We start from the raw sequence: 18,450 nt of genomic DNA, 5'->3' as shown, positions 1-18,450 counted from the left end.
CCCTCAGCCCTGCATGGTGCGCCACCTAGTGGACAGAAGCTCCCTTGCAGAGGAGTGTGGGGATCCCCAAGAGCTCCTTCAGGGAGAGAGGAGTTGACTCAAACAAGCAGGGGCAGGAGCCCACAGAATGGTGGATCCCCTGGGCCAGTTAGACTTACCAGTGGGAGCAGGCGCTGGGGCCCCAATCTTTTTTTTTAATCCTTTTTTTTTATTGGTTGTTCAAAACATTACAAAGCTCTTGACATATCATATTTCATACATTAGATTCAAGTGGGTTATGAACTCCCATTTTTACCCCAAATACAGATTGCAGAATCACATCGGTTACACATCCACATTTTTACATAATGCCCTATTAGTGACTGTTGTATTCTGCTACCTTTCCTATCCTCTACTATCCCCGCTCCCCTCCCCTCCCATCTTCTCTCTCTACCCCATCTACTGTAATTCATCTCTCTCCTTGTTTATTTTCCCATTCCCCTCACAACCTCTTATATGTAATTTTGTATAACAGTGAGGGTCTCCTTCCATTTCCATGCAATTTCCCTTCTCTCTCCCTTTCCCTCCCACCTCATGTCTCTGTTTAATGTTAATCTTTTCCTCCTGCTCTTCCTCCCTGCTCTGTTCTTAGTTGCTCTCATTATATCAAAGAAGACATTTGGCATTTGTTTTTTAGGGATTGGCTAGCTTCACTTAGCATAATCTGCTCTAGTGCCATCCATTTCCCTGCACATTCCATGATTTTGTCATTTTTTAGTGCTGCGTAATACTCCATGGTGTATAAATGCCACATTTTTTTTATCCATTCATCTATTGAAGGGCATCTGGGTTGGTTCCACAGTCTAGCTATTGTGAATTGTGCTGCTATGAACATCGATGTGGCAGTATCCCTGTAGTACGCTCTTTTAAGGTCTTCAGGGAATAGTCCGAGAAGGGCAATAGCTGGGTCAAATGGTGGTTCCAGTCCCAGCTTTCCCAGGAATCTCCATACTGCTTTCCAAATTGGCCGCACCAATTTGCAGTCCCACCAGCAATGTACAAGAGTACCCTTTTCCCCACATCCTCGCCAGCACTTGTTGTTGTTTGACTTCATAATGGCTGCCAATCTTACTGGAGTGAGATGGTATCTTAGGGTGGTTTTGATTTGCATTTCTCTGACAGCTAGAGATGGTGAGCATTTTTTCATGTACTTGTTGATTGATTGTATGTCCTCCTCTGAGAAGTGTCTGTTCAGGTACTTAGGGGCCCCAATCTTGAAGAAGAAGTGCAAGAAGATCCCACTCCAGCATATGGAGGCAGTCCCAGAGTACAGGAAGTGCCTTGAGGGGACACGGGGCTGGACAGGGAGTTGTATGGGGTAGGGAATTAGGGAAGAGGGGGTTAGGGAAGCGGCCATGAAGTTTCAGAAAATGATGGTGGAAAAGAACGGGTCTTAATAATCAGGAGGAACAATCAGAAGATTAGAAACGTGTTTCATAAAAACAACAAAAGAAAATTCCATTTATGTGATAGGAGTCTTAGATGAGTCCTAAGAGCTACATAAAAACAGGAAAAGAATAAAAGATACAGCTGATTTTAAGAAATCGTAAACCAGTGTCATGAACAATCATCAGCACTAACTTTCAACACCTACATGATATTGACAAATATTCAAAACATACAAGCCCCCCACATCCTGCAAGCACCAGAAATATGAATAGACTAGTAACTGTTAAACCCTTTCCAGGGACAGGCAAATAAGAATATTTCTTCTAGAAGCAATCCTTGCAGTGGGGAACTGGGGATTTGAATCGTGGATTATAGAGTTAGGTAACATCCCAACATCATCTGCAAACCCTTCACTTAAAATTTGGAGCTATCCAAGTTGAGAGAGTTGTTAGTTGAGATAGACTGGAATCCATAATTTTCAGACTTCTGTAGACCCTAACAGGAGGCTAGCGTTTTTCCAAGGTCAGGGGTAGATCTTATGTCTGAATTGGGAGGGAAAACCTGCCACTGCACTTGGCATTGGTCAGAGGCAATACTATCAATTACGCCTTCACAGTGTAATAGTGGGTCTTATACATGGAGAGAAACTGGGCCATGTTTTATGGTTTACTGTTTTGGCAAATGAAGTATTTGACGTAAAGGAGAATTATTATTAGGGCCTATGCTCATTATGAAACCATCTCCAAGGCTCCAGGTCAAACAGAAAGCTTGTTAATTCAGCTTCCTTTGAAGGCTCGTAACTTGTAATGATCGTTACGTGGATTACTTGGTCCTGCTGGGTCCCAGCTTGTGAGATTCTTTCTGATCAAAGTTCCTCTCTTGGGCAGGCTGTGGTTAAAAGCTTTAATCTCTATGTTCTTAAAGTTCTGTTATCATGGTCCAAGAGATTGAATCACCAGTCTGTAACTTCCTTATTTTTATTTTACATAAGCATAAAATTAAAAAAAAAAACCTTTTTGTTTTGAAGTAATTACAGATTCACAGGGAGTTACATAGGTAGGATGGAAAGCCCCCTGCACCATTCATCCAGTGTCCAACAATAGTTTCATCGCACATAAATATAAAACAATATCAAAACAAGGAAATTAACCATCCTACAATATGGAAACAATAGATCTTTCATTTTTCTTATTTTTTTAACTTGTGCTTTTTAGTTTACCTGACAGCAGAATGTATTTTGACATATCATATATACAGAGAGAATAATTTCCCATTCTTGTGGTTGTACATGATGTGAAGGTACCCTGGTCGTGTATTCATATGTGAACATAGGAAAGTTATCTCTGATTCATTCTCCTGTCTTTCCTATCCCCCCTACCCTTTATCCCCTTTGTCAAATCCAATGAACTAGTCTCTGCTTCCCACCCCATTGTGTGTTAGCATCCACATATCAGTGAGAACATTTGGCCTTTGGTTTTTTGAGACTGGCTTATTTCACTTAGCATGATAGTCTCCAGTTCCATCCATTTACCAGCAAATGCCATAATTTCATTCTTTTTTATGACTGAGTAATATTCTATTGTCTATATGTACCACATTTTCTTTATACATTCCTCTGATGAAGGGTACCTAGGTATTGTGAATTGAGCTGCTACAAACATTGATGTGGCTGTGTCACTGTAGTATGCTGATTTTATGACCTTTGGGTATATACCAAAGAGTGGGATAACTGGGTCAAACAGTGGTTCCATTCCAAGGATGCCTTTTCTGAGGCATCTCCCTACTGCTTTCCAGAGTGATTGCACCAATTTGCCATCCCACCAGCAATGTATGAGTGTACCATTTTCCCCACATCCTCGCCAACATTTATTGTTACTTGTATTCTTAATAATTGTCATTCTGACTGGAGTGAGATAGAATCTCAGGGTAGTTTTAATTTGCATTTTTATAATTGCTAGAGATGTTGAACATTTTTTCATATATTTGTTGACTGATTGTATATCTTCTTCTATGAAGTGTCTTTTCAGATCCTTTGCCCATTTATTATTTGGGGTTTTTCTGGTGTTACATTTTTTGAGTTCTTTACATATCCTGGAGATTAATGCTCTATCTGAAGTACAGGTGACAAAGATTTTCTCCCATTCTGTAGGCTCTCTGTTTATGTTCTTTTTTTTTTCATTCACTGGTTCTGTTTATGTTCTTGATTGTTTCCTTTTGCTGTGAAGAAGCTTTTTAGTTTGAAACCATTTCATTTATTGATTTACTTCTTATACTTTAGGAATCTTGTTGAAGAATCTGGCTCCTAAACCAACATGATGGAGATTTAGGCCTACTTTTTCTCTCAGTAGTGCAGGGTGTCTGGCCTAATGCCTAGGTCCTAGAGTTGAGTTTTGTGTAGGGTGAGAAATAGGGGTTTAGTTTCATTCTGCTACTTATGGATTTCCAGTTTCCCCAGCACCATTTGTTGAAGAGGCTATCTTTTCTCCAATGTATGTTTACGGTGCCTTTGTCTAGTATGGGGTAACTGTATTTATGTGAGTTTTTCTCTGTGTCTTCTATTCTCTATCATTGATCATAATGTCTGATTTGATGCCAATACCACTCTGTTTTTGTTACTATATCTCTGCATTATTGTTTAAGGTCTGTTATTGTGATGCCTCCGTCTTCACTTTTCTTGCTAAGGATTGCTTTGGCTATTCTAGGCCTCTTATTTTTCCAAATGAATTTAATGACTGCCTTTTCTATTTCTATGAAGAACATCATTGGGATTTTCATAGGAAATGCATTAAATCTGTATAGCACTTTTGGTAGTATGGCCATTTTGACAATATTAATCTGCCTTCCAAGAACATGGGAGATCTTTCCATCTTCTAAGGTCTTTTTCAATTTATTTCTTTAGTGTTCTGTAATTTTCATTGTAGACATGTTTCACCTCTTTTGTTAGATTGATTCCCCAATTCTTTTTTGAGGCTATTGTGAATGGGGTAGTTTTCCTAATTTCTCTTTCAGTTGATTATCACTGTAAATCTTTCATTTTTAAATTAAAAATTTTACTTTTAATACCCATAACATAGAATTTACCATCTTAACCATGGTTAAATGTATAGTTCAGTATTGTTAAGCATGTTCGTGATGTTGTACAACCAATCTTCAGAATTCTGTTCCTCTGGCAAAACTGCAATTCTATCCCAATTAAACACCTCATTTCTCTCCATTCTTTCCTCCCCAGCCTCTGGAAACCACCCTTGTTCTTTCTATTATGAATTTAACTACTGTATATACCTCATATAAGTGGAGCCATGTAGTATTTATCTTTCTCTGACTGGCTTATTTTGCTTAGCATAATGTCTTCCATGTTTATCCATGTTGTAACGTGCCCAAATTTACTTCCTTTTACAGTCTGAATCATATTCCATTTCATGCATATACGATATTTTATTTATTTATTCATCCATCAGTGGACACTTGTGTTACTTCCGCAAGCTAGCTACCATGAATACTGTTGTGTAATTATCTCTTTAAGACCTTCATTTCAGTTCTTTTGGATATTGTGTTGAGCTGATTTGTGTCCCCATAGACTTTAGAAGTTTAAGCCCTAGCCTCCAGTGTCTCAGAGAATGTGACTATATTTGGAGTAAGGTCTTCACAGAGGTAATTAAATTAAAATGAGGGAGTTAGAGTAGGTTTTAATCCAATCTGACGGGTATCCTTATAAGAAGTAGAAATTTGTACACATTAAGAGACATAAATCCCAAAAGGATGACCATGTGAAGAAGCAGCAGGAGACTGGCCATCTGAAGGCCAAGGGGAGAAGACTCAGTAGAAACCAAACCTGAGGATACCTTGATCTTGGTAGGTAAGAGCTCTGCCCCACGCTATGTCCCCAGCCCTGACACCTTGATCTTGTTCTTCTAGCTTCCAGAGCTGTGAGAAAATAAAACTAATATGTGTTATTTTATTATGGCAGCCATAGCAAGCATTTACATGTACATATCCATAATTGAGATTACAGAATCATACTGTAATTCTATTTTAATTTTTGAGAATCTATCATACTCTTCCATTGCAGCCGCATGAATTTACGTTTCTGCCACAGTGTACAAGGATTCCAATTCCTATTCTTCTTCATCAGCATTTAATTTCTAGTGTTTTGAGAGTAGTCATCCTCCTGGTATGATATGGTATCTCCTTATGGCTTTGATTTGCATTTCCATAATGTTTACGATGTTGAGCATCTTTCCACTTGCTTGTTGGCCATTTGCACATCTTCTTTGGAGAAATGTGTCTTTAAAAGCCCTTGGATCATTTAAAAAACATTTTATTTGTTCTTTTTAGTTATATATGACAATAGAATGTATTTTGACATATTGTGCATACATGGAGTATAACTTCCCATTCTTGTGGTTGTACATGATGTGGAGTTACACTGGTCATGTATTCATATTATGAACACAGGAAAATTATGTCTGATTCATTCTACTGTTGGGACTCTTTTTTTAATCAGATGTTTTTTTGTTGTGAGTTCCTTATCCTTTAAAACTCCTCTTTTTAAGCCTAAACCCTGGGTGGAATTGATGATCATAAAAAGAGTTTTCAAAGAAACTAATTTCAGAAAGAGAGGGAGATACCTAGAGTCATTGAATAATTTGTTGTACAAATCAGGACATTTTGGGGAATGATGTGCTAAAAAAAATTACAATTTTATATTTGTTGAAACGTTTCTTAAATTCTGTAATAACTTGTTTTTTGTTTTTTTTTTTCAGTGTTGGGGATTAAATCCAGGGTCTTGCACATGCCAGGCAAGTGCTCTACCACTTTTATGGTTTAGATATGAGGTGTTCCCCAAAAGCGTACACATGAGACAATATAAGAATATTCATAGTGGAATGATTGAGTATAAAAGGCATAACCTAATCAGTGGACTAATCCCCTGATAGGGATTAACTGGGTGGTAGCTGTAGGCAGGTAGGATGTGGCTGGAGAAGCTGGTCCCTGGAGGTATGCCTTTGGGGTTTATATTTGTCCCTGGTGAAGAGAGCTCTCTCAGCTTCCTGGCTTTCTTGTCCTGAGCTGCCTGCCTCTGCTATGCACTTCAGCCATGAAATTCTGCCCAGAGCAATGGAGTCAGCCCAACCCTTGAAATATTTCTTTATTGATCAACAAATTCACTTGATTATATTGGTAGGCCTATGAGAAGTTCTATTCCATTTTCAAAGACAAAATCTTCTTAAAAAATAAAAATTGAGAGTTGGGGTGGTGAGGGGGCATATAGCTCAGTGGTAGAATACCCAGCAGCACAAAATGAAAAACTAAATGAAAGGCTAGAAATTTTAGAAGCTTTATTTCTAAAAAGTATATGTATATAAGTACTGTTAAAAAAATTTAAACTTCTTCATATTGATTGAACAATTTTTAAAACCCAGCAGAATGATTATTTTTGCTGCATATTTGTATATGTTAATCAGTTTCTTTGATGCAGCTTTCTCTAGTACTGTGTCACTGACATTTCTGAAGTATGGTTTTAATATTTTTTAATTTTTTCTTAAAATTGTCTGAAATATCCCTTGAAGTTGCTTTTTCTGATTAAAAACTTTTGTAATTATTGACATCTCCAATTGCTTCTTTTCAGTAGACTATAGTATTTTTAACTGAAATGTTCCTCTCTCTTTACGTTCTGAGAAACTTGGCAAAATTTGCTAATGGAAGGTGTTCTAAAATTTAATCTATTGTGGGGTGACCAGCACCCCACCAGGTAGGTTCCTGCTCAGGAGGTGTGAGCTGCCAGAGAAATAGAAAGTCTGAAATAATTAGTAAGAAATAGAGACAGAGCCAGAAATTAGATAAAAAACAGGGAGCGTCCGATAGATCTTCCAGTCCTGACAGGAGCTGGAACTAAAATGACTGAAAAATGGCCGGATTCTTTTAAGGGGGAGAAGTACATCAAAGGCAGGGATAGGATTTCAGCAGGAGGAGTCTTCTTTGGTGTTTGCTTTTCCATGTGGCAGGGATCTTGCAGTAAACAAGTTGGCATTTTGGCAAGCCACACCCATCTCCGAGAGGCTGTGGGGCTCCAAGGGGTCTCCCCACCTTGGGTGCTGAACTTCTGAGGAAGCTAGGTCACATGAATTGGGCATTCGCAAACCTGCAGGGTTGTTGCTGGGAGTTCCCAATAGCAGACTTTCCAGCCTAATGGCTGTTTTAGTTCATGCACAGGTCATGGATGGCTCACAGGTGGCTTCTGGCACTAATTGCTTTTTGTTGTAAAATGTGTAAAATTTCAGCCCCAATATTTTTCCAGGTTCTGTCTCTTTGCTATCAGTCAGAAAGCCTTAAGCAACAAATAGTTTTGATCAGACAAACATGTCAAATAAATTGTCTCCATGATTCTTTTCAATGTTTTGCCAATTTGGATGCTTCAAAACTACTGGGCATTAGACATTTCATTTCATTTCAATAAATAATACAAATGTATTTATTTATCAATAAATAATACAAAACAGGAGCTCCATCCAAATACTCTTCTTATAAATATAGATGTTACAAAACTCAGAAAATTTCAAGGTTATATCTATATTGTTTGGTCCCTCATCATGAGATTTGTTCAGTTCCTTTCTTTTGCTGGAAGGGATAAAATTCAACGTCTTACTGTTTGGAAGTATGTTTTCACTAATTGCAATGCACCAAAAATTTTAAAAGCTGAAGTTTTGGGCACTCTATTTAGAGTAATAATTTCCAACTGATTTTGAGCAAAGTGCAGCCAAAATTTAGAAGACTAATTACAAAAAAGTTCAATACCATTGTCAGATACTCAGAATTACTTACAAAGTAGTACTTCAAAGGCTAAAAAAATTTTAAATTCAATTGATGACCAATAGGAAAAAGAGAATATAATTGTGCTAAAATTGCAAGGATTTTTTTCCCTACATATTAACGTTTTTGTACCATCAGTTTTTCTACAAAAATTTTCTAGTTCAATTACTTATAGTAGGTATGTGTAAATATTTATTATATTGGAGAACTACTTTCATTAGTAAAATTTCTCAGCTCATTTGAACAGTTATGAATTATGTTTGTATCATAGTCAATTCCTAGAACATTTCTTTTTTTTTTTTTTTTGAGGAGGAATAAAAACATTTTATCTGTGTATTCAGAACCACACACAAGTTACCTTTACAGTTCAATTTACTATATAGAAATCATTTGGGTTTTATATTTTCAGTTAAATTTTGAACTGAGATTACAATAGTATATAAAAAGATTTTACATTAATTCAGTTGTTAGAATACCAAATTGAAATACATAGGTTCAAACTTCAGATTTATGGTAAACAGTCTTCAAATACAATACAGACATTTCTTAAGTTTCATTCACATACATCATTCACATGTGATACCTGCAACTCTGAACTGTTGCTCTCCTATAGGATGGCAAAATTGACATGCCATGAAGCTCAAGCCTTTAAAGTTAAGCCAAATGACTCAAAACTTGTACCATATCTTTTAAAGGATTTGGCATTTCTGGACCACAATAACCAACAATATATGAAGAAGGTAGAGTGTTATTTATTCTCATTTCAGTTAATAAGAAAAAAAGATTGCATGGTAAATTGGAATTTTGCATAAAACCCCATTATACCTTGGTAAAGTCCAAGGGCAATTAGAGGACAATGGACTGGGGTCCTAAATTTTTTAGTAGAACCCATGAAATTCAAAAATGGGCATTAATTAAATCAAAAACATTAAGCACCTACTGGTTTGAGATTGAAATTAGAGATTCATGATCGATTTCTTTCCACCTTGAAATCAAGGTGTAAAAACCAGCTATTAAGTGCATTCCAAACTTCTCCTATGTAGCACAGGTAGAATTTTCTGTCCATTGGCACCAAAGTGAAGTTACATTTCCTCTTGGGGGACAGAAATTCCACACCTGAACATAGAGTAAGTTAGGAAAAAATGACCCCTGTTGTTTGTTTTATTACTATTGTGATTCTGAGATCTAGGATTACTAATACACTAGCAGTGAACAAAGCAAATTCCTGACAACTGTCAGGTTAGTGCTGCTAAGTCCCTTCCCCAACCACCATAAAATTTTAGTATGAAAGATTTTAAAGGAATTACTAAGCTGAACAAATAGAAAAACAACAAGAAACTAAGGGAATAGTTCAAACCAATAACAAAAAGAGAATCCTAAAATTTGAAATCACTGCAATTAAAAAATTGAAGAAAAAAGAAAAAATTAAGTGTGCTTCACCCCAGACCCCCTCCCCATTCTGAATTTAAATATTCTGTGCAAAAGAGCATCAGATTTCTGGTTATAGATGTAGCCCTTCTTTAAGTTTTAGTGCTCTGCAGTTTTCTGCAATTTTATCTCCCTCCCCCCCAACCAAGTTTATTCAAAGTATTTAATAGAATCTTCCATGTCAGCCGAAAGATTTGTGATTCAAAGATTTACTAAGGTACTCTATGCATTCTACCTATACAGAAACACCTACTAATTGTTACAATTGGTTTATGCAGGATTAACGGTTTTTGGTGTTAAAATGGTTAAACATCATGCTTAATGCACATCAACTCTCCATTAATGAATCTGAACTTCACAATGATTTACCACACTTTAAATTACTAATTAAATAACTGAAAAAAAACAAAATGGACTAAGCCAAACTAAACTTAAATGGGCTATAAAGAAAAATAACCCTCAAAACAGACCATATACACATCTATTTCAAAACTACCTTTCCTATCTAGCCCCTTTCCCAAAGTTTTAGCCTGAAAAAACAGTAAAATCTACACAAAATTTTATTGCAATCATACAAGGGTTACATTAGGTCAAATACAAAAAATACTATGATGCAATTTTACATTTATTAAACTACAGTTCAAAGCACAAATTTACACATTCTAAATACACTAAACGTATCTAATGAAGTCACGTTTGCCTTCCACTGACATCTGATATATCTGGGTGAAAGACATTAACTTTACAAGACTTTTTAACACGAATCCTTAGTATAAAAACTGTGTACTTGTATGTAAACGGTTTAATGGGGAACCCAATTAGTGGGCTTCCATCTCCACTAAGTCATCCATTTTGTTGCATATTTTATTTTAAACACTTAAGGGGCTGTTCAAACTGGTAAGTTTAAATCTGGATACATTATCTAAATCTCCCATTACCCCCAAAATGAATTATAAATGAAAGCTGATTTCGTCTGGTCCCAAATAGCTATTACTATTAATTTTTGTTTCCAAGAGAATTAACAGAATAAGATTGTTTAATTTTTTTTCACCGGAATGTAGACCAGACAAGCTTAACCTGCTAACTTCAGATCTAAAGAAGCGTGAATGCCTGTTTAAGCTTCAGTGGAAAAGCTGTCTTCTTGGCTCAGCTGAATGCAAGAAGGCACAAAGAAGAAGTTCTTCATCATTGTGTCTGAAGTAATTCCAGCATCTTGCATTTCATACCAATCACTGAATGACATCATGTAATAAATAGCTGGCCTCTGAAAATCATTAAAAGCAGATGGTTCATGGAAAGAATCTGCTCCCATGTTATCAAAGATAAGCCAATCACCCACATTCAGCTCAGGAAGTAGACAGTTTTCCACAATCTGATCAAGCTCATCACAGGATGGACCCCAAAGGCTGCTTGTAAAGAGAGGCTCATCTTCCTTGTATTTCTTGTGAACCTCTGGAATGGTATTTAAGTCCTCAGATAGTTTACTTGCAAAAGAACCATAAACACCATCATTCATATAATACATAAAAGCTGGTTCATCACTCCCGGTTTTTCCTCCAGAGGAAAATTTATCATTTTCGACAACTTTCTTTGCAATGATATTAACTGCAAGTGTAAATGCAGAAGACACATAGTAGCTTCCAGGTTCTGAAATTATCTTAATGCCAGAGCCTTCAGGAAAGTAGATATCCAACAGAGGGCTGATAACATGATTAACCTCTTCCAATTGAAATTCAGTTCCTGTAAAGCCTCCACCAATGTCTAACATGTTCATTGTAAAACCAAATTCTCCAGCCATGTCAAATACACATCGAGCATCAGATAGAGCATGTACGTATACTTGAGATTCTTTGCAAGCACTTGAAACATGAAATTTGACCCCAATTATTTGGACATCAAGTTCCTTAGCACATTCCAAGAGATGCCTACAGTTCTTCAGTGTAGTGCCAAACTTCATGCTACCCTCTTCACCTCCAATAGTATCTTCTGTTGCAATATGTAGTAAGACCTTGGCATTTGGATGGTTACGTGCGATTTTCTTCAATTCAATCTCACTGTCACATGTCATGATATTTACTCCAATTTTTGCTGCATACTTTATCTGAGAAACTTGCTTGCAAGGACTTATGTAAATGATATTTTCTGGAGATACACCCAATTCCTGCAGTAAAGCCATTTCATTTTTACTGGAACAAGCAAATCCAATTCCAAGAGCTGCCAAAATCTCAAGTACAGCTGGAGTAGAGTTGCACTTCACTGTGTAAAATGGCTTTATCTGAGCCACTACATTCTGCCATTGACTATGTTTCTTCACAATCTTTCCAAGATCCCCCACGAAAAATGCATTTTTCCCTGTAAGAGTATGTTCATAAACATAGTTATCAATAACATTTCCAAGGTTTGTTCCTTCATCCAACAGGCCAACAGAGTAGTTTGCATCGTCAATAAATCCTTTCATCTCAGCCGTATTCCACAAAGCCGAAAGTCATAAACCAGGAAAACCAAGAGACGGGCCACCAAGCCTATGTCTGGGTCCTTAGAATATGCAACAAACTGCTACAAAGGCTTCTACAGTTGATTGTACTTCAGAAGAAACTGATACATCTTTCAAATAATCACAAGATAATTCTGGCAGCAACAGCCCACTTGACACCAAGCTGGATGAATATGAGTCTTGGATTTCTGAAGTGAAGACCTCCATGGACAAGTTAGGAGATGGAACCCCCCTATCATCAGCTAGGTTCCCAAGGTGGCTCGGCGTTAAAGTCAAACTGCTCTCTATACAGCACTTCTCCTAGGCCTTCTGGGTAGTTGTATACTTGGTCAGAAAGTTCGCCCCTGCCGCCACCTTGAGTCAAGGGTGTTTGCTTTATCACTTCTATTTGCAGGGTTGGCCTTGTCTCAGCTGCACAGTGCTACTGCCAGACCATTGCTCTTTTCCCTTCCTTCTTCCTGGTGCCGAACATACAGACATGATGACAGGAGCTTCGGCAGCTGTCTTGGATTTTGAGGATATGAACCACACATTAATCGATGGTGGGGAAAGGAGGAGCTTTCCCTAGAACATTTCTGCTCTGGAGGTTTCTTAATTTATTAAGAACATTATTTTTGCTGGGTGGCAGTGGCACATGCCTGTAATCTCAGCAAAACTTGGGAGGCTGAGGCAGGATCCTGGCTCACAAGTTCAAAGCCAGCCTTGGCAACTTAGCGAGACCCTAAACAACTTAGTGAGACCCTGTTTCAAAAATTAAAAGGGATAGGGATATGGCTCAGTAGTTAAACACCCCTGGGTTCAATTTCTGGTACCAAAAAAAAAAAAAAAAAAAAGGGACATTGGTTTTATCACAATACATACCTACCATAGTTTGCATTTTTGCAGCAAATTTGAACTTTTAAATTGAATTTATATTAACATTCATAAAATAGTGTGAGATATGTCACTTTTTACATGATTTACCTCTATAAACATTTTACTTTGGTTTCTGTGAACTGGGTGAAAAAAATTGAACCACATCTGGAATTACTACAATTGATTTTCTATTTAAAACATCCTTTGCCTCTGGAATAAAACTACTTTTCTTAACTATTTTTGTTTGTTTGTTTTTTAGTTCTAGATGGACAGCATGCCTTTATTTTGTTTATTTATTTTTATATGGTGCTGAGGATTGAACCCAGTGCCTCACACTTGTGAGGCAAGCGCTCTTACTGCTGAGCCACAACCCAGCCCCTTAACTGTCTTATCTCCTACTATGGAGCCATCATATGAATGGTTATTGCTCCATATTAATGTGTACACAAAAAAATTTGGTCTAAAAAATGAGTAAAATTAATTTAGAAGTAGAGAACCGTGACCTGAATGCAAAGTTATGCTTTACAGACTACTATGAAAATATACTTTCTGCTGCTCTAATATGTTAAATCATCATCCTTAGGCAAGCTGTGCTTAAAATAACAACAAAACTTTCAAAAACATGCTGATGCTTTTTCAGAAGACACTCATCTTCTAGTTTTCAAATTGAGAGACTGAAGATACCAACTGTCTAGACCACAATCATATGTGCAGATGGAAGTCCCACCTGCAATCTCAGTAGCAACTAGCTTGGGAGAGAGCTCAGGATCTCTCCAGCCATCAGCTATAATGATCAAGGAATGGAGGGTGCTGAGCCAGCAGAAGGGGATCCTGCCCTCTGAGACCAGGTATATAGTCAGGTGTGGTCAATGGCTGCCAGCTTCCTTAATTTGCCTCTCTTCCAACCCAGGACCAACAAGAGAAAGTCAAAATTGCTCTCCAAACCAAACACACAACATGCCCTGCTTCTAGTTAGCCTTCCTACATCTTCCCCATGCCAACAATTTCCAAATCCAACATCTGAAACTTTTCTCAATATAAAACTTCTCTTATTCCCTTCCTGCCTTAGAAATTCTGCTAAGTATGAGTGATGGAGGCTGATTCTCTTGCAATAGCCAACCCCAAACCAAAAACCTCTATTATCATTTGGGTGACCTTCATTTATTTCCACTCCCTGGTTTCATGATAGGTGACATTTCCAATAACAAATGGCAAAAACTGACTCACATTTTGGGTGAATTACATATTCCTCATCAATTTTTGTGAGAAACCGAAATTCAATTCTTAATTTTTTATTATCTTTTTACTTTTAAAAACTAACTTCTCACATTTAAAAATTACCAAATAAGAAAATAAATTAAGTAAATAGTTGCATACTTTTTGTAAAAGTGACAGTCTTTTGCCATTTAATAAAGAAGTACTAGAGTCATTATAGCAAGAGTGAGCCAAGGAAAAGTCGAGCAAGGTGACTGAATAGAGGCACCCAGCAACTCACCTGTTCCTCCACAAAGAAGATCTGAAACAACAGGTGCATTGCTGCATGGGAGAACACTGGAAATCAACAGGAGAAACATAAAACTTTGTAATTCAGAGGCCTGGGACAACAGTATAGTAAGAGAAAACAAAATATCCCAGTACCTGCCACCTAGCACCACATCCAGGGGAAGACGAGTCTATCCCCCATGCAGGGGTAAGGGTGAAAGGGTGTCAGCAAACTCTATCAATCTTTGCCATTGGGAAGTTTCACAACCTTCACAAGTTTTCAGCCTAACTAGATAAGTAACCTGAAATCTGCACAGCAGCCTTGCTTTGAAAAAGGATTTCACATCATCTCCCATCTCCTGGGCCAGGGTATTGTAGCCAGGAGCCATCTTGAGAACGGACCCCTTGTCTGAATTTGAACAGCTTTAAGGGTCAGAACTCCTGTGTGTTCCCGTTTCTGGGACCCCACAGACACTCCACTGCACTGGATCAGTGGGTGGGTAGCTGCTTCGAGAACAAGACTTAGCTCATAGAGTGACTCTGCCTCAAACCTGCTGAACGTGCACAGGTGTTATGACAGGGAAAGGAACAGAGGACATTGAATCGGGGCATGGGGGGGTGGGTCTGCCCTAGCAGACCAGGTGCAGAGCTAGTTGGATGCAGATTGACATCAGTTCCGCCACTGAAAGCATTTACCCTCCTGGTTCCCGCCACCCCACCCCCAGTACTGTGCACAAGCACCTTTCACTCACCAGTTTGGGAAAGAACTCTGGTGGCACTTCTGCTCCACCAACAGGAGCAGGCTGGGGCAGTTTTCAGCAATGCTGAAGCTCCGGTTGCCACCTCGTCCGGGGCACACAACCCTAGAAAATCCAATGAGAAACTTGGCCTGGTGCTAACCGCATTATCCTCTCATTTGTTTCCAGGAGCACCTCAGCTGAAGGGAATTCTGCCCAGCTCCAGTCAGGGCCACTCCCACTTGTTCCCCCTGGTAGGCACTACAGCTGAACTAGTCCCAGGGAACAAAGCCGTTGGCTGTTGCTCTGTCCTTGATGCACAGAGCCAACGGGGTTCCCCAGAGGAATTTTGAACATGGCCCATTCCTGCTCAATTCCTGGTGGGCACTACAAGTGGAAGAATTGAGGGGGAGAAAAGTCCCAGCCAATGTCCAATTCCCAAGCATGCCTGACTAGGGAGATCTGAAATTCCATTCCTGGGACACAAAGCAGCAAAGAGGAACACAACTACTACGGCCACCACACCTATGAAGCTCCCACCTTTGGCAGCCCCTGCACTTTTCTGATTATACACTGCTGTCAAGACTGGGTGTGAGTGACACAGAAGGGGTTGCTGTGACTACTGTCCTCGTCAAAATGTTAATGATATCCTTCATGGATAGGGGAAAAAAATCCCAAAATTCATACGGAAGCCCAGAAGATCCTGAATAGCTAAAACAATCTTGAGCATAAAGAGCAAGCCGGAGGTGCCCCAACTCCTGATTTGAAGACTTACTATTGGCATAAAACAGACCCATGAAACAGAATAGAGAGCCCAGAAATAGGTCCACGCATCTATAGCCAACTGATTCTTGAGAGAGGTGCCCAAAACATACAGTAGAGAAAGGACAGTCTCTTCAACAAGTGAGAAAACTAGATCTCCACATGCAGAAGATTGAAACTTACCCACTATCTTTTATCCTTTATGGAAATTGACCCCAAATGGATCAAAAACGTTGATGTAAGACCTGAAATGAAACTATTGGAGTAAAACAGAGGAGAAACACTTCAAGGTATTTGTACAGGTGATGTTTGTGTGGGTAGGATTCCAAAAGCACAGGAAATAAAGGGAAAAAATGACAAAATGAGATTATATTGAACTAAAAAGCTTCTGCACAGCAATCAACGAGTGAAGAAATAACCTACAGAATGGGAGAAAATACTTGTCAGCTAGCTATACATCTGACAGAGGACAAATATCCAGAAAATATAAAGAACTAAAAAAAACCAAAACTACCTTGACAATAAAAATGAGTAATCTATTTTTTTAATATTTATTTTTTAGTTGTAGTTAGACACAAAACCTTTATTTTATTTATTTATTTTTATGTAGTACTGAGGCTCGAACCCAGGGCCTTGCACGTGCTAGGCAAGTGCTCTACTGCTGAGCCACAATCCCAACCCCAAGTAATCCATTTTTAAGAAATTGGTAAATGATCTGAATAGATGGTTCTCAAAAGAAGAAATACAAACGTTCAGTAAATAGATGAAAAGATGCTCAATATCATTAGCCATGAGGGAAATGAAAATCAAAACTACAATGAAATAGCATATAACCCCCATAGAATGGCTATTCTAAATAAATAAATAACATTCTGACAAGAATGTGGAGAAAATGGAATTCTTATACCCTGTTAGTGGTAATGTAAATTAGCACAGCCTGTTAAGGTTTGGATATGAGGTGTCCCTCAAAAGCTCAGATGTGAGACAATGCATAATTGCCAGAGCTAAGTGATTAGATTATGAGAGGTGTAACCTAATCAATAGATTAACCCACTGATGTGGATTAGCTGTAGGCAGGTAGGATGTAGCTAGAGGAAGTAGGTCACTGGGGGCATGCCTTTGGGGTTTACATTTTGTCCTTAATGAGCAGAGCTCTCCCTCTGCTCTCTGGCCATCATGAACTGGGCAGTTTTTCTCCACCATGCATTTCTACCAGGATGTTCTCCAGCAACTTGGGCCCAGAGCTATGGAGTTGGCCAGCCATGAGCTGAACCTATGAAACCGTGAGCCAAAATAAACTTTTCCTCTTCTAAATTGTTGTTGTCAGGTATTTTGGTTACAATGACAAAAAGCTAATTAAAACACAGCACTGTGGAAACAGTATGGAGTGTCCTCAAAAAATGAAAAATAGAATTACCATATGATTCAGCTATCCCATTCACACACACACACACACACACACACACATATATATATATATCCAAAAGGAAATGAAGTCAGCATGTAAAAGAGATACCTGTATCTCCATGTTTATTGTAGCTCTACTCACAATAACTAAGATATGGAACCAGCCTAGCCTACATGCCCATCTACAGATTCACAAACACAGAAAATACGGCATATTTACACTGAAAAAAAAATGAAGGAGAATAAAAAGAGAGAAAGAATCGGACACAAACCTCAACGGATCAGCCATGCTTTATTAAGCAGTGGAGGGGCACATTTTCAAGAGGCTTCAACAAGGGTCTGAGTTTTATAGGGTTAGTAGGGCCATGTCATGAGAGGAGTTTGTCAGTTACCTTTGGTGGGCTTACTTTGGGTGGGCAAAGGAATTTTTGCTGGTAAGGGAAATTACGAAAAGTCAGAGTCCTTAGTTTCCTTTTACCTGAGGGTGTTGTAAATTTTTCCCCTCCTTCATACACAATGGAGTATTTCAGACTAAAGACAAATGAAAATTTGTCATTTGCAGCAAAATGGATGGTACTGGAGGACACCATGATAAGTGAAATAAGATAGAAACAGAATGACAAGTATTGTATGTTCTCTCTCATATGTGGATTTTTTTTTTAAAAAGTCAATCTGTGCAGGGGCTGTGACTCAGTGGTTGAATGCTTGCCTTGACGTGTGAGATACTGGGTTCGATCCTCAACACCACATAAAAATAAATAAATAAATATCTTGTGTCCATCTACGACTAAAAAAAAAACAAGAAGAAGAAAGAAAGAAAGAAATGTCAACCTGGAAATTGAATAGTGATTACTAGGAATTGGGAAGGATGCTGGGTTGGGTGGCAAGGGTGGAAAAAGGGTGGATAGATATGATCAATGCATGCTGTATGCATATATGGAAATAACACAGCTAATACCTTTAATATATATCATTAGTATGTGTTGTTAAAAAAGAAAAAGAGCAAGCAAACCCTTGTACACCCTGTGGTAGGGCTTCTCAGTATCT

The 18,450-nt window shown here is 38.3% G+C and overlaps 1 protein-coding gene across 1 annotated transcript; it reads right to left on the bottom strand.

The window, feature by feature from the left end:
* Positions 1 to 8,557: 8,557 nt before the first annotated feature.
* LOC124094669 (antizyme inhibitor 1-like) lies at positions 8,558 to 12,497 on the bottom strand. The gene has a single exon (XM_046447598.1). It carries the CDS (start codon positions 12,122 to 12,124, stop codon positions 10,781 to 10,783), a length of 1,344 nt encoding a protein of 447 aa, XP_046303554.1. The 5' UTR covers positions 12,125 to 12,497; the 3' UTR covers positions 8,558 to 10,780.
* Positions 12,498 to 18,450: the final 5,953 nt, after the last annotated feature.

Source organism: Marmota monax, unplaced genomic scaffold (assembly GCF_021218885.2).
Source record: "Marmota monax isolate L192 unplaced genomic scaffold, Marmota_monax_Labrador192_F-V1.1 WCK01_AAM20220418_F8-fsc00007, whole genome shotgun sequence".
Classification (NCBI taxonomy): domain Eukaryota; kingdom Metazoa; phylum Chordata; class Mammalia; order Rodentia; family Sciuridae; genus Marmota; species Marmota monax.
Note: the sequence above shows the minus strand (reverse complement) of the source record. Positions and strands in the feature narration are given on the sequence as shown.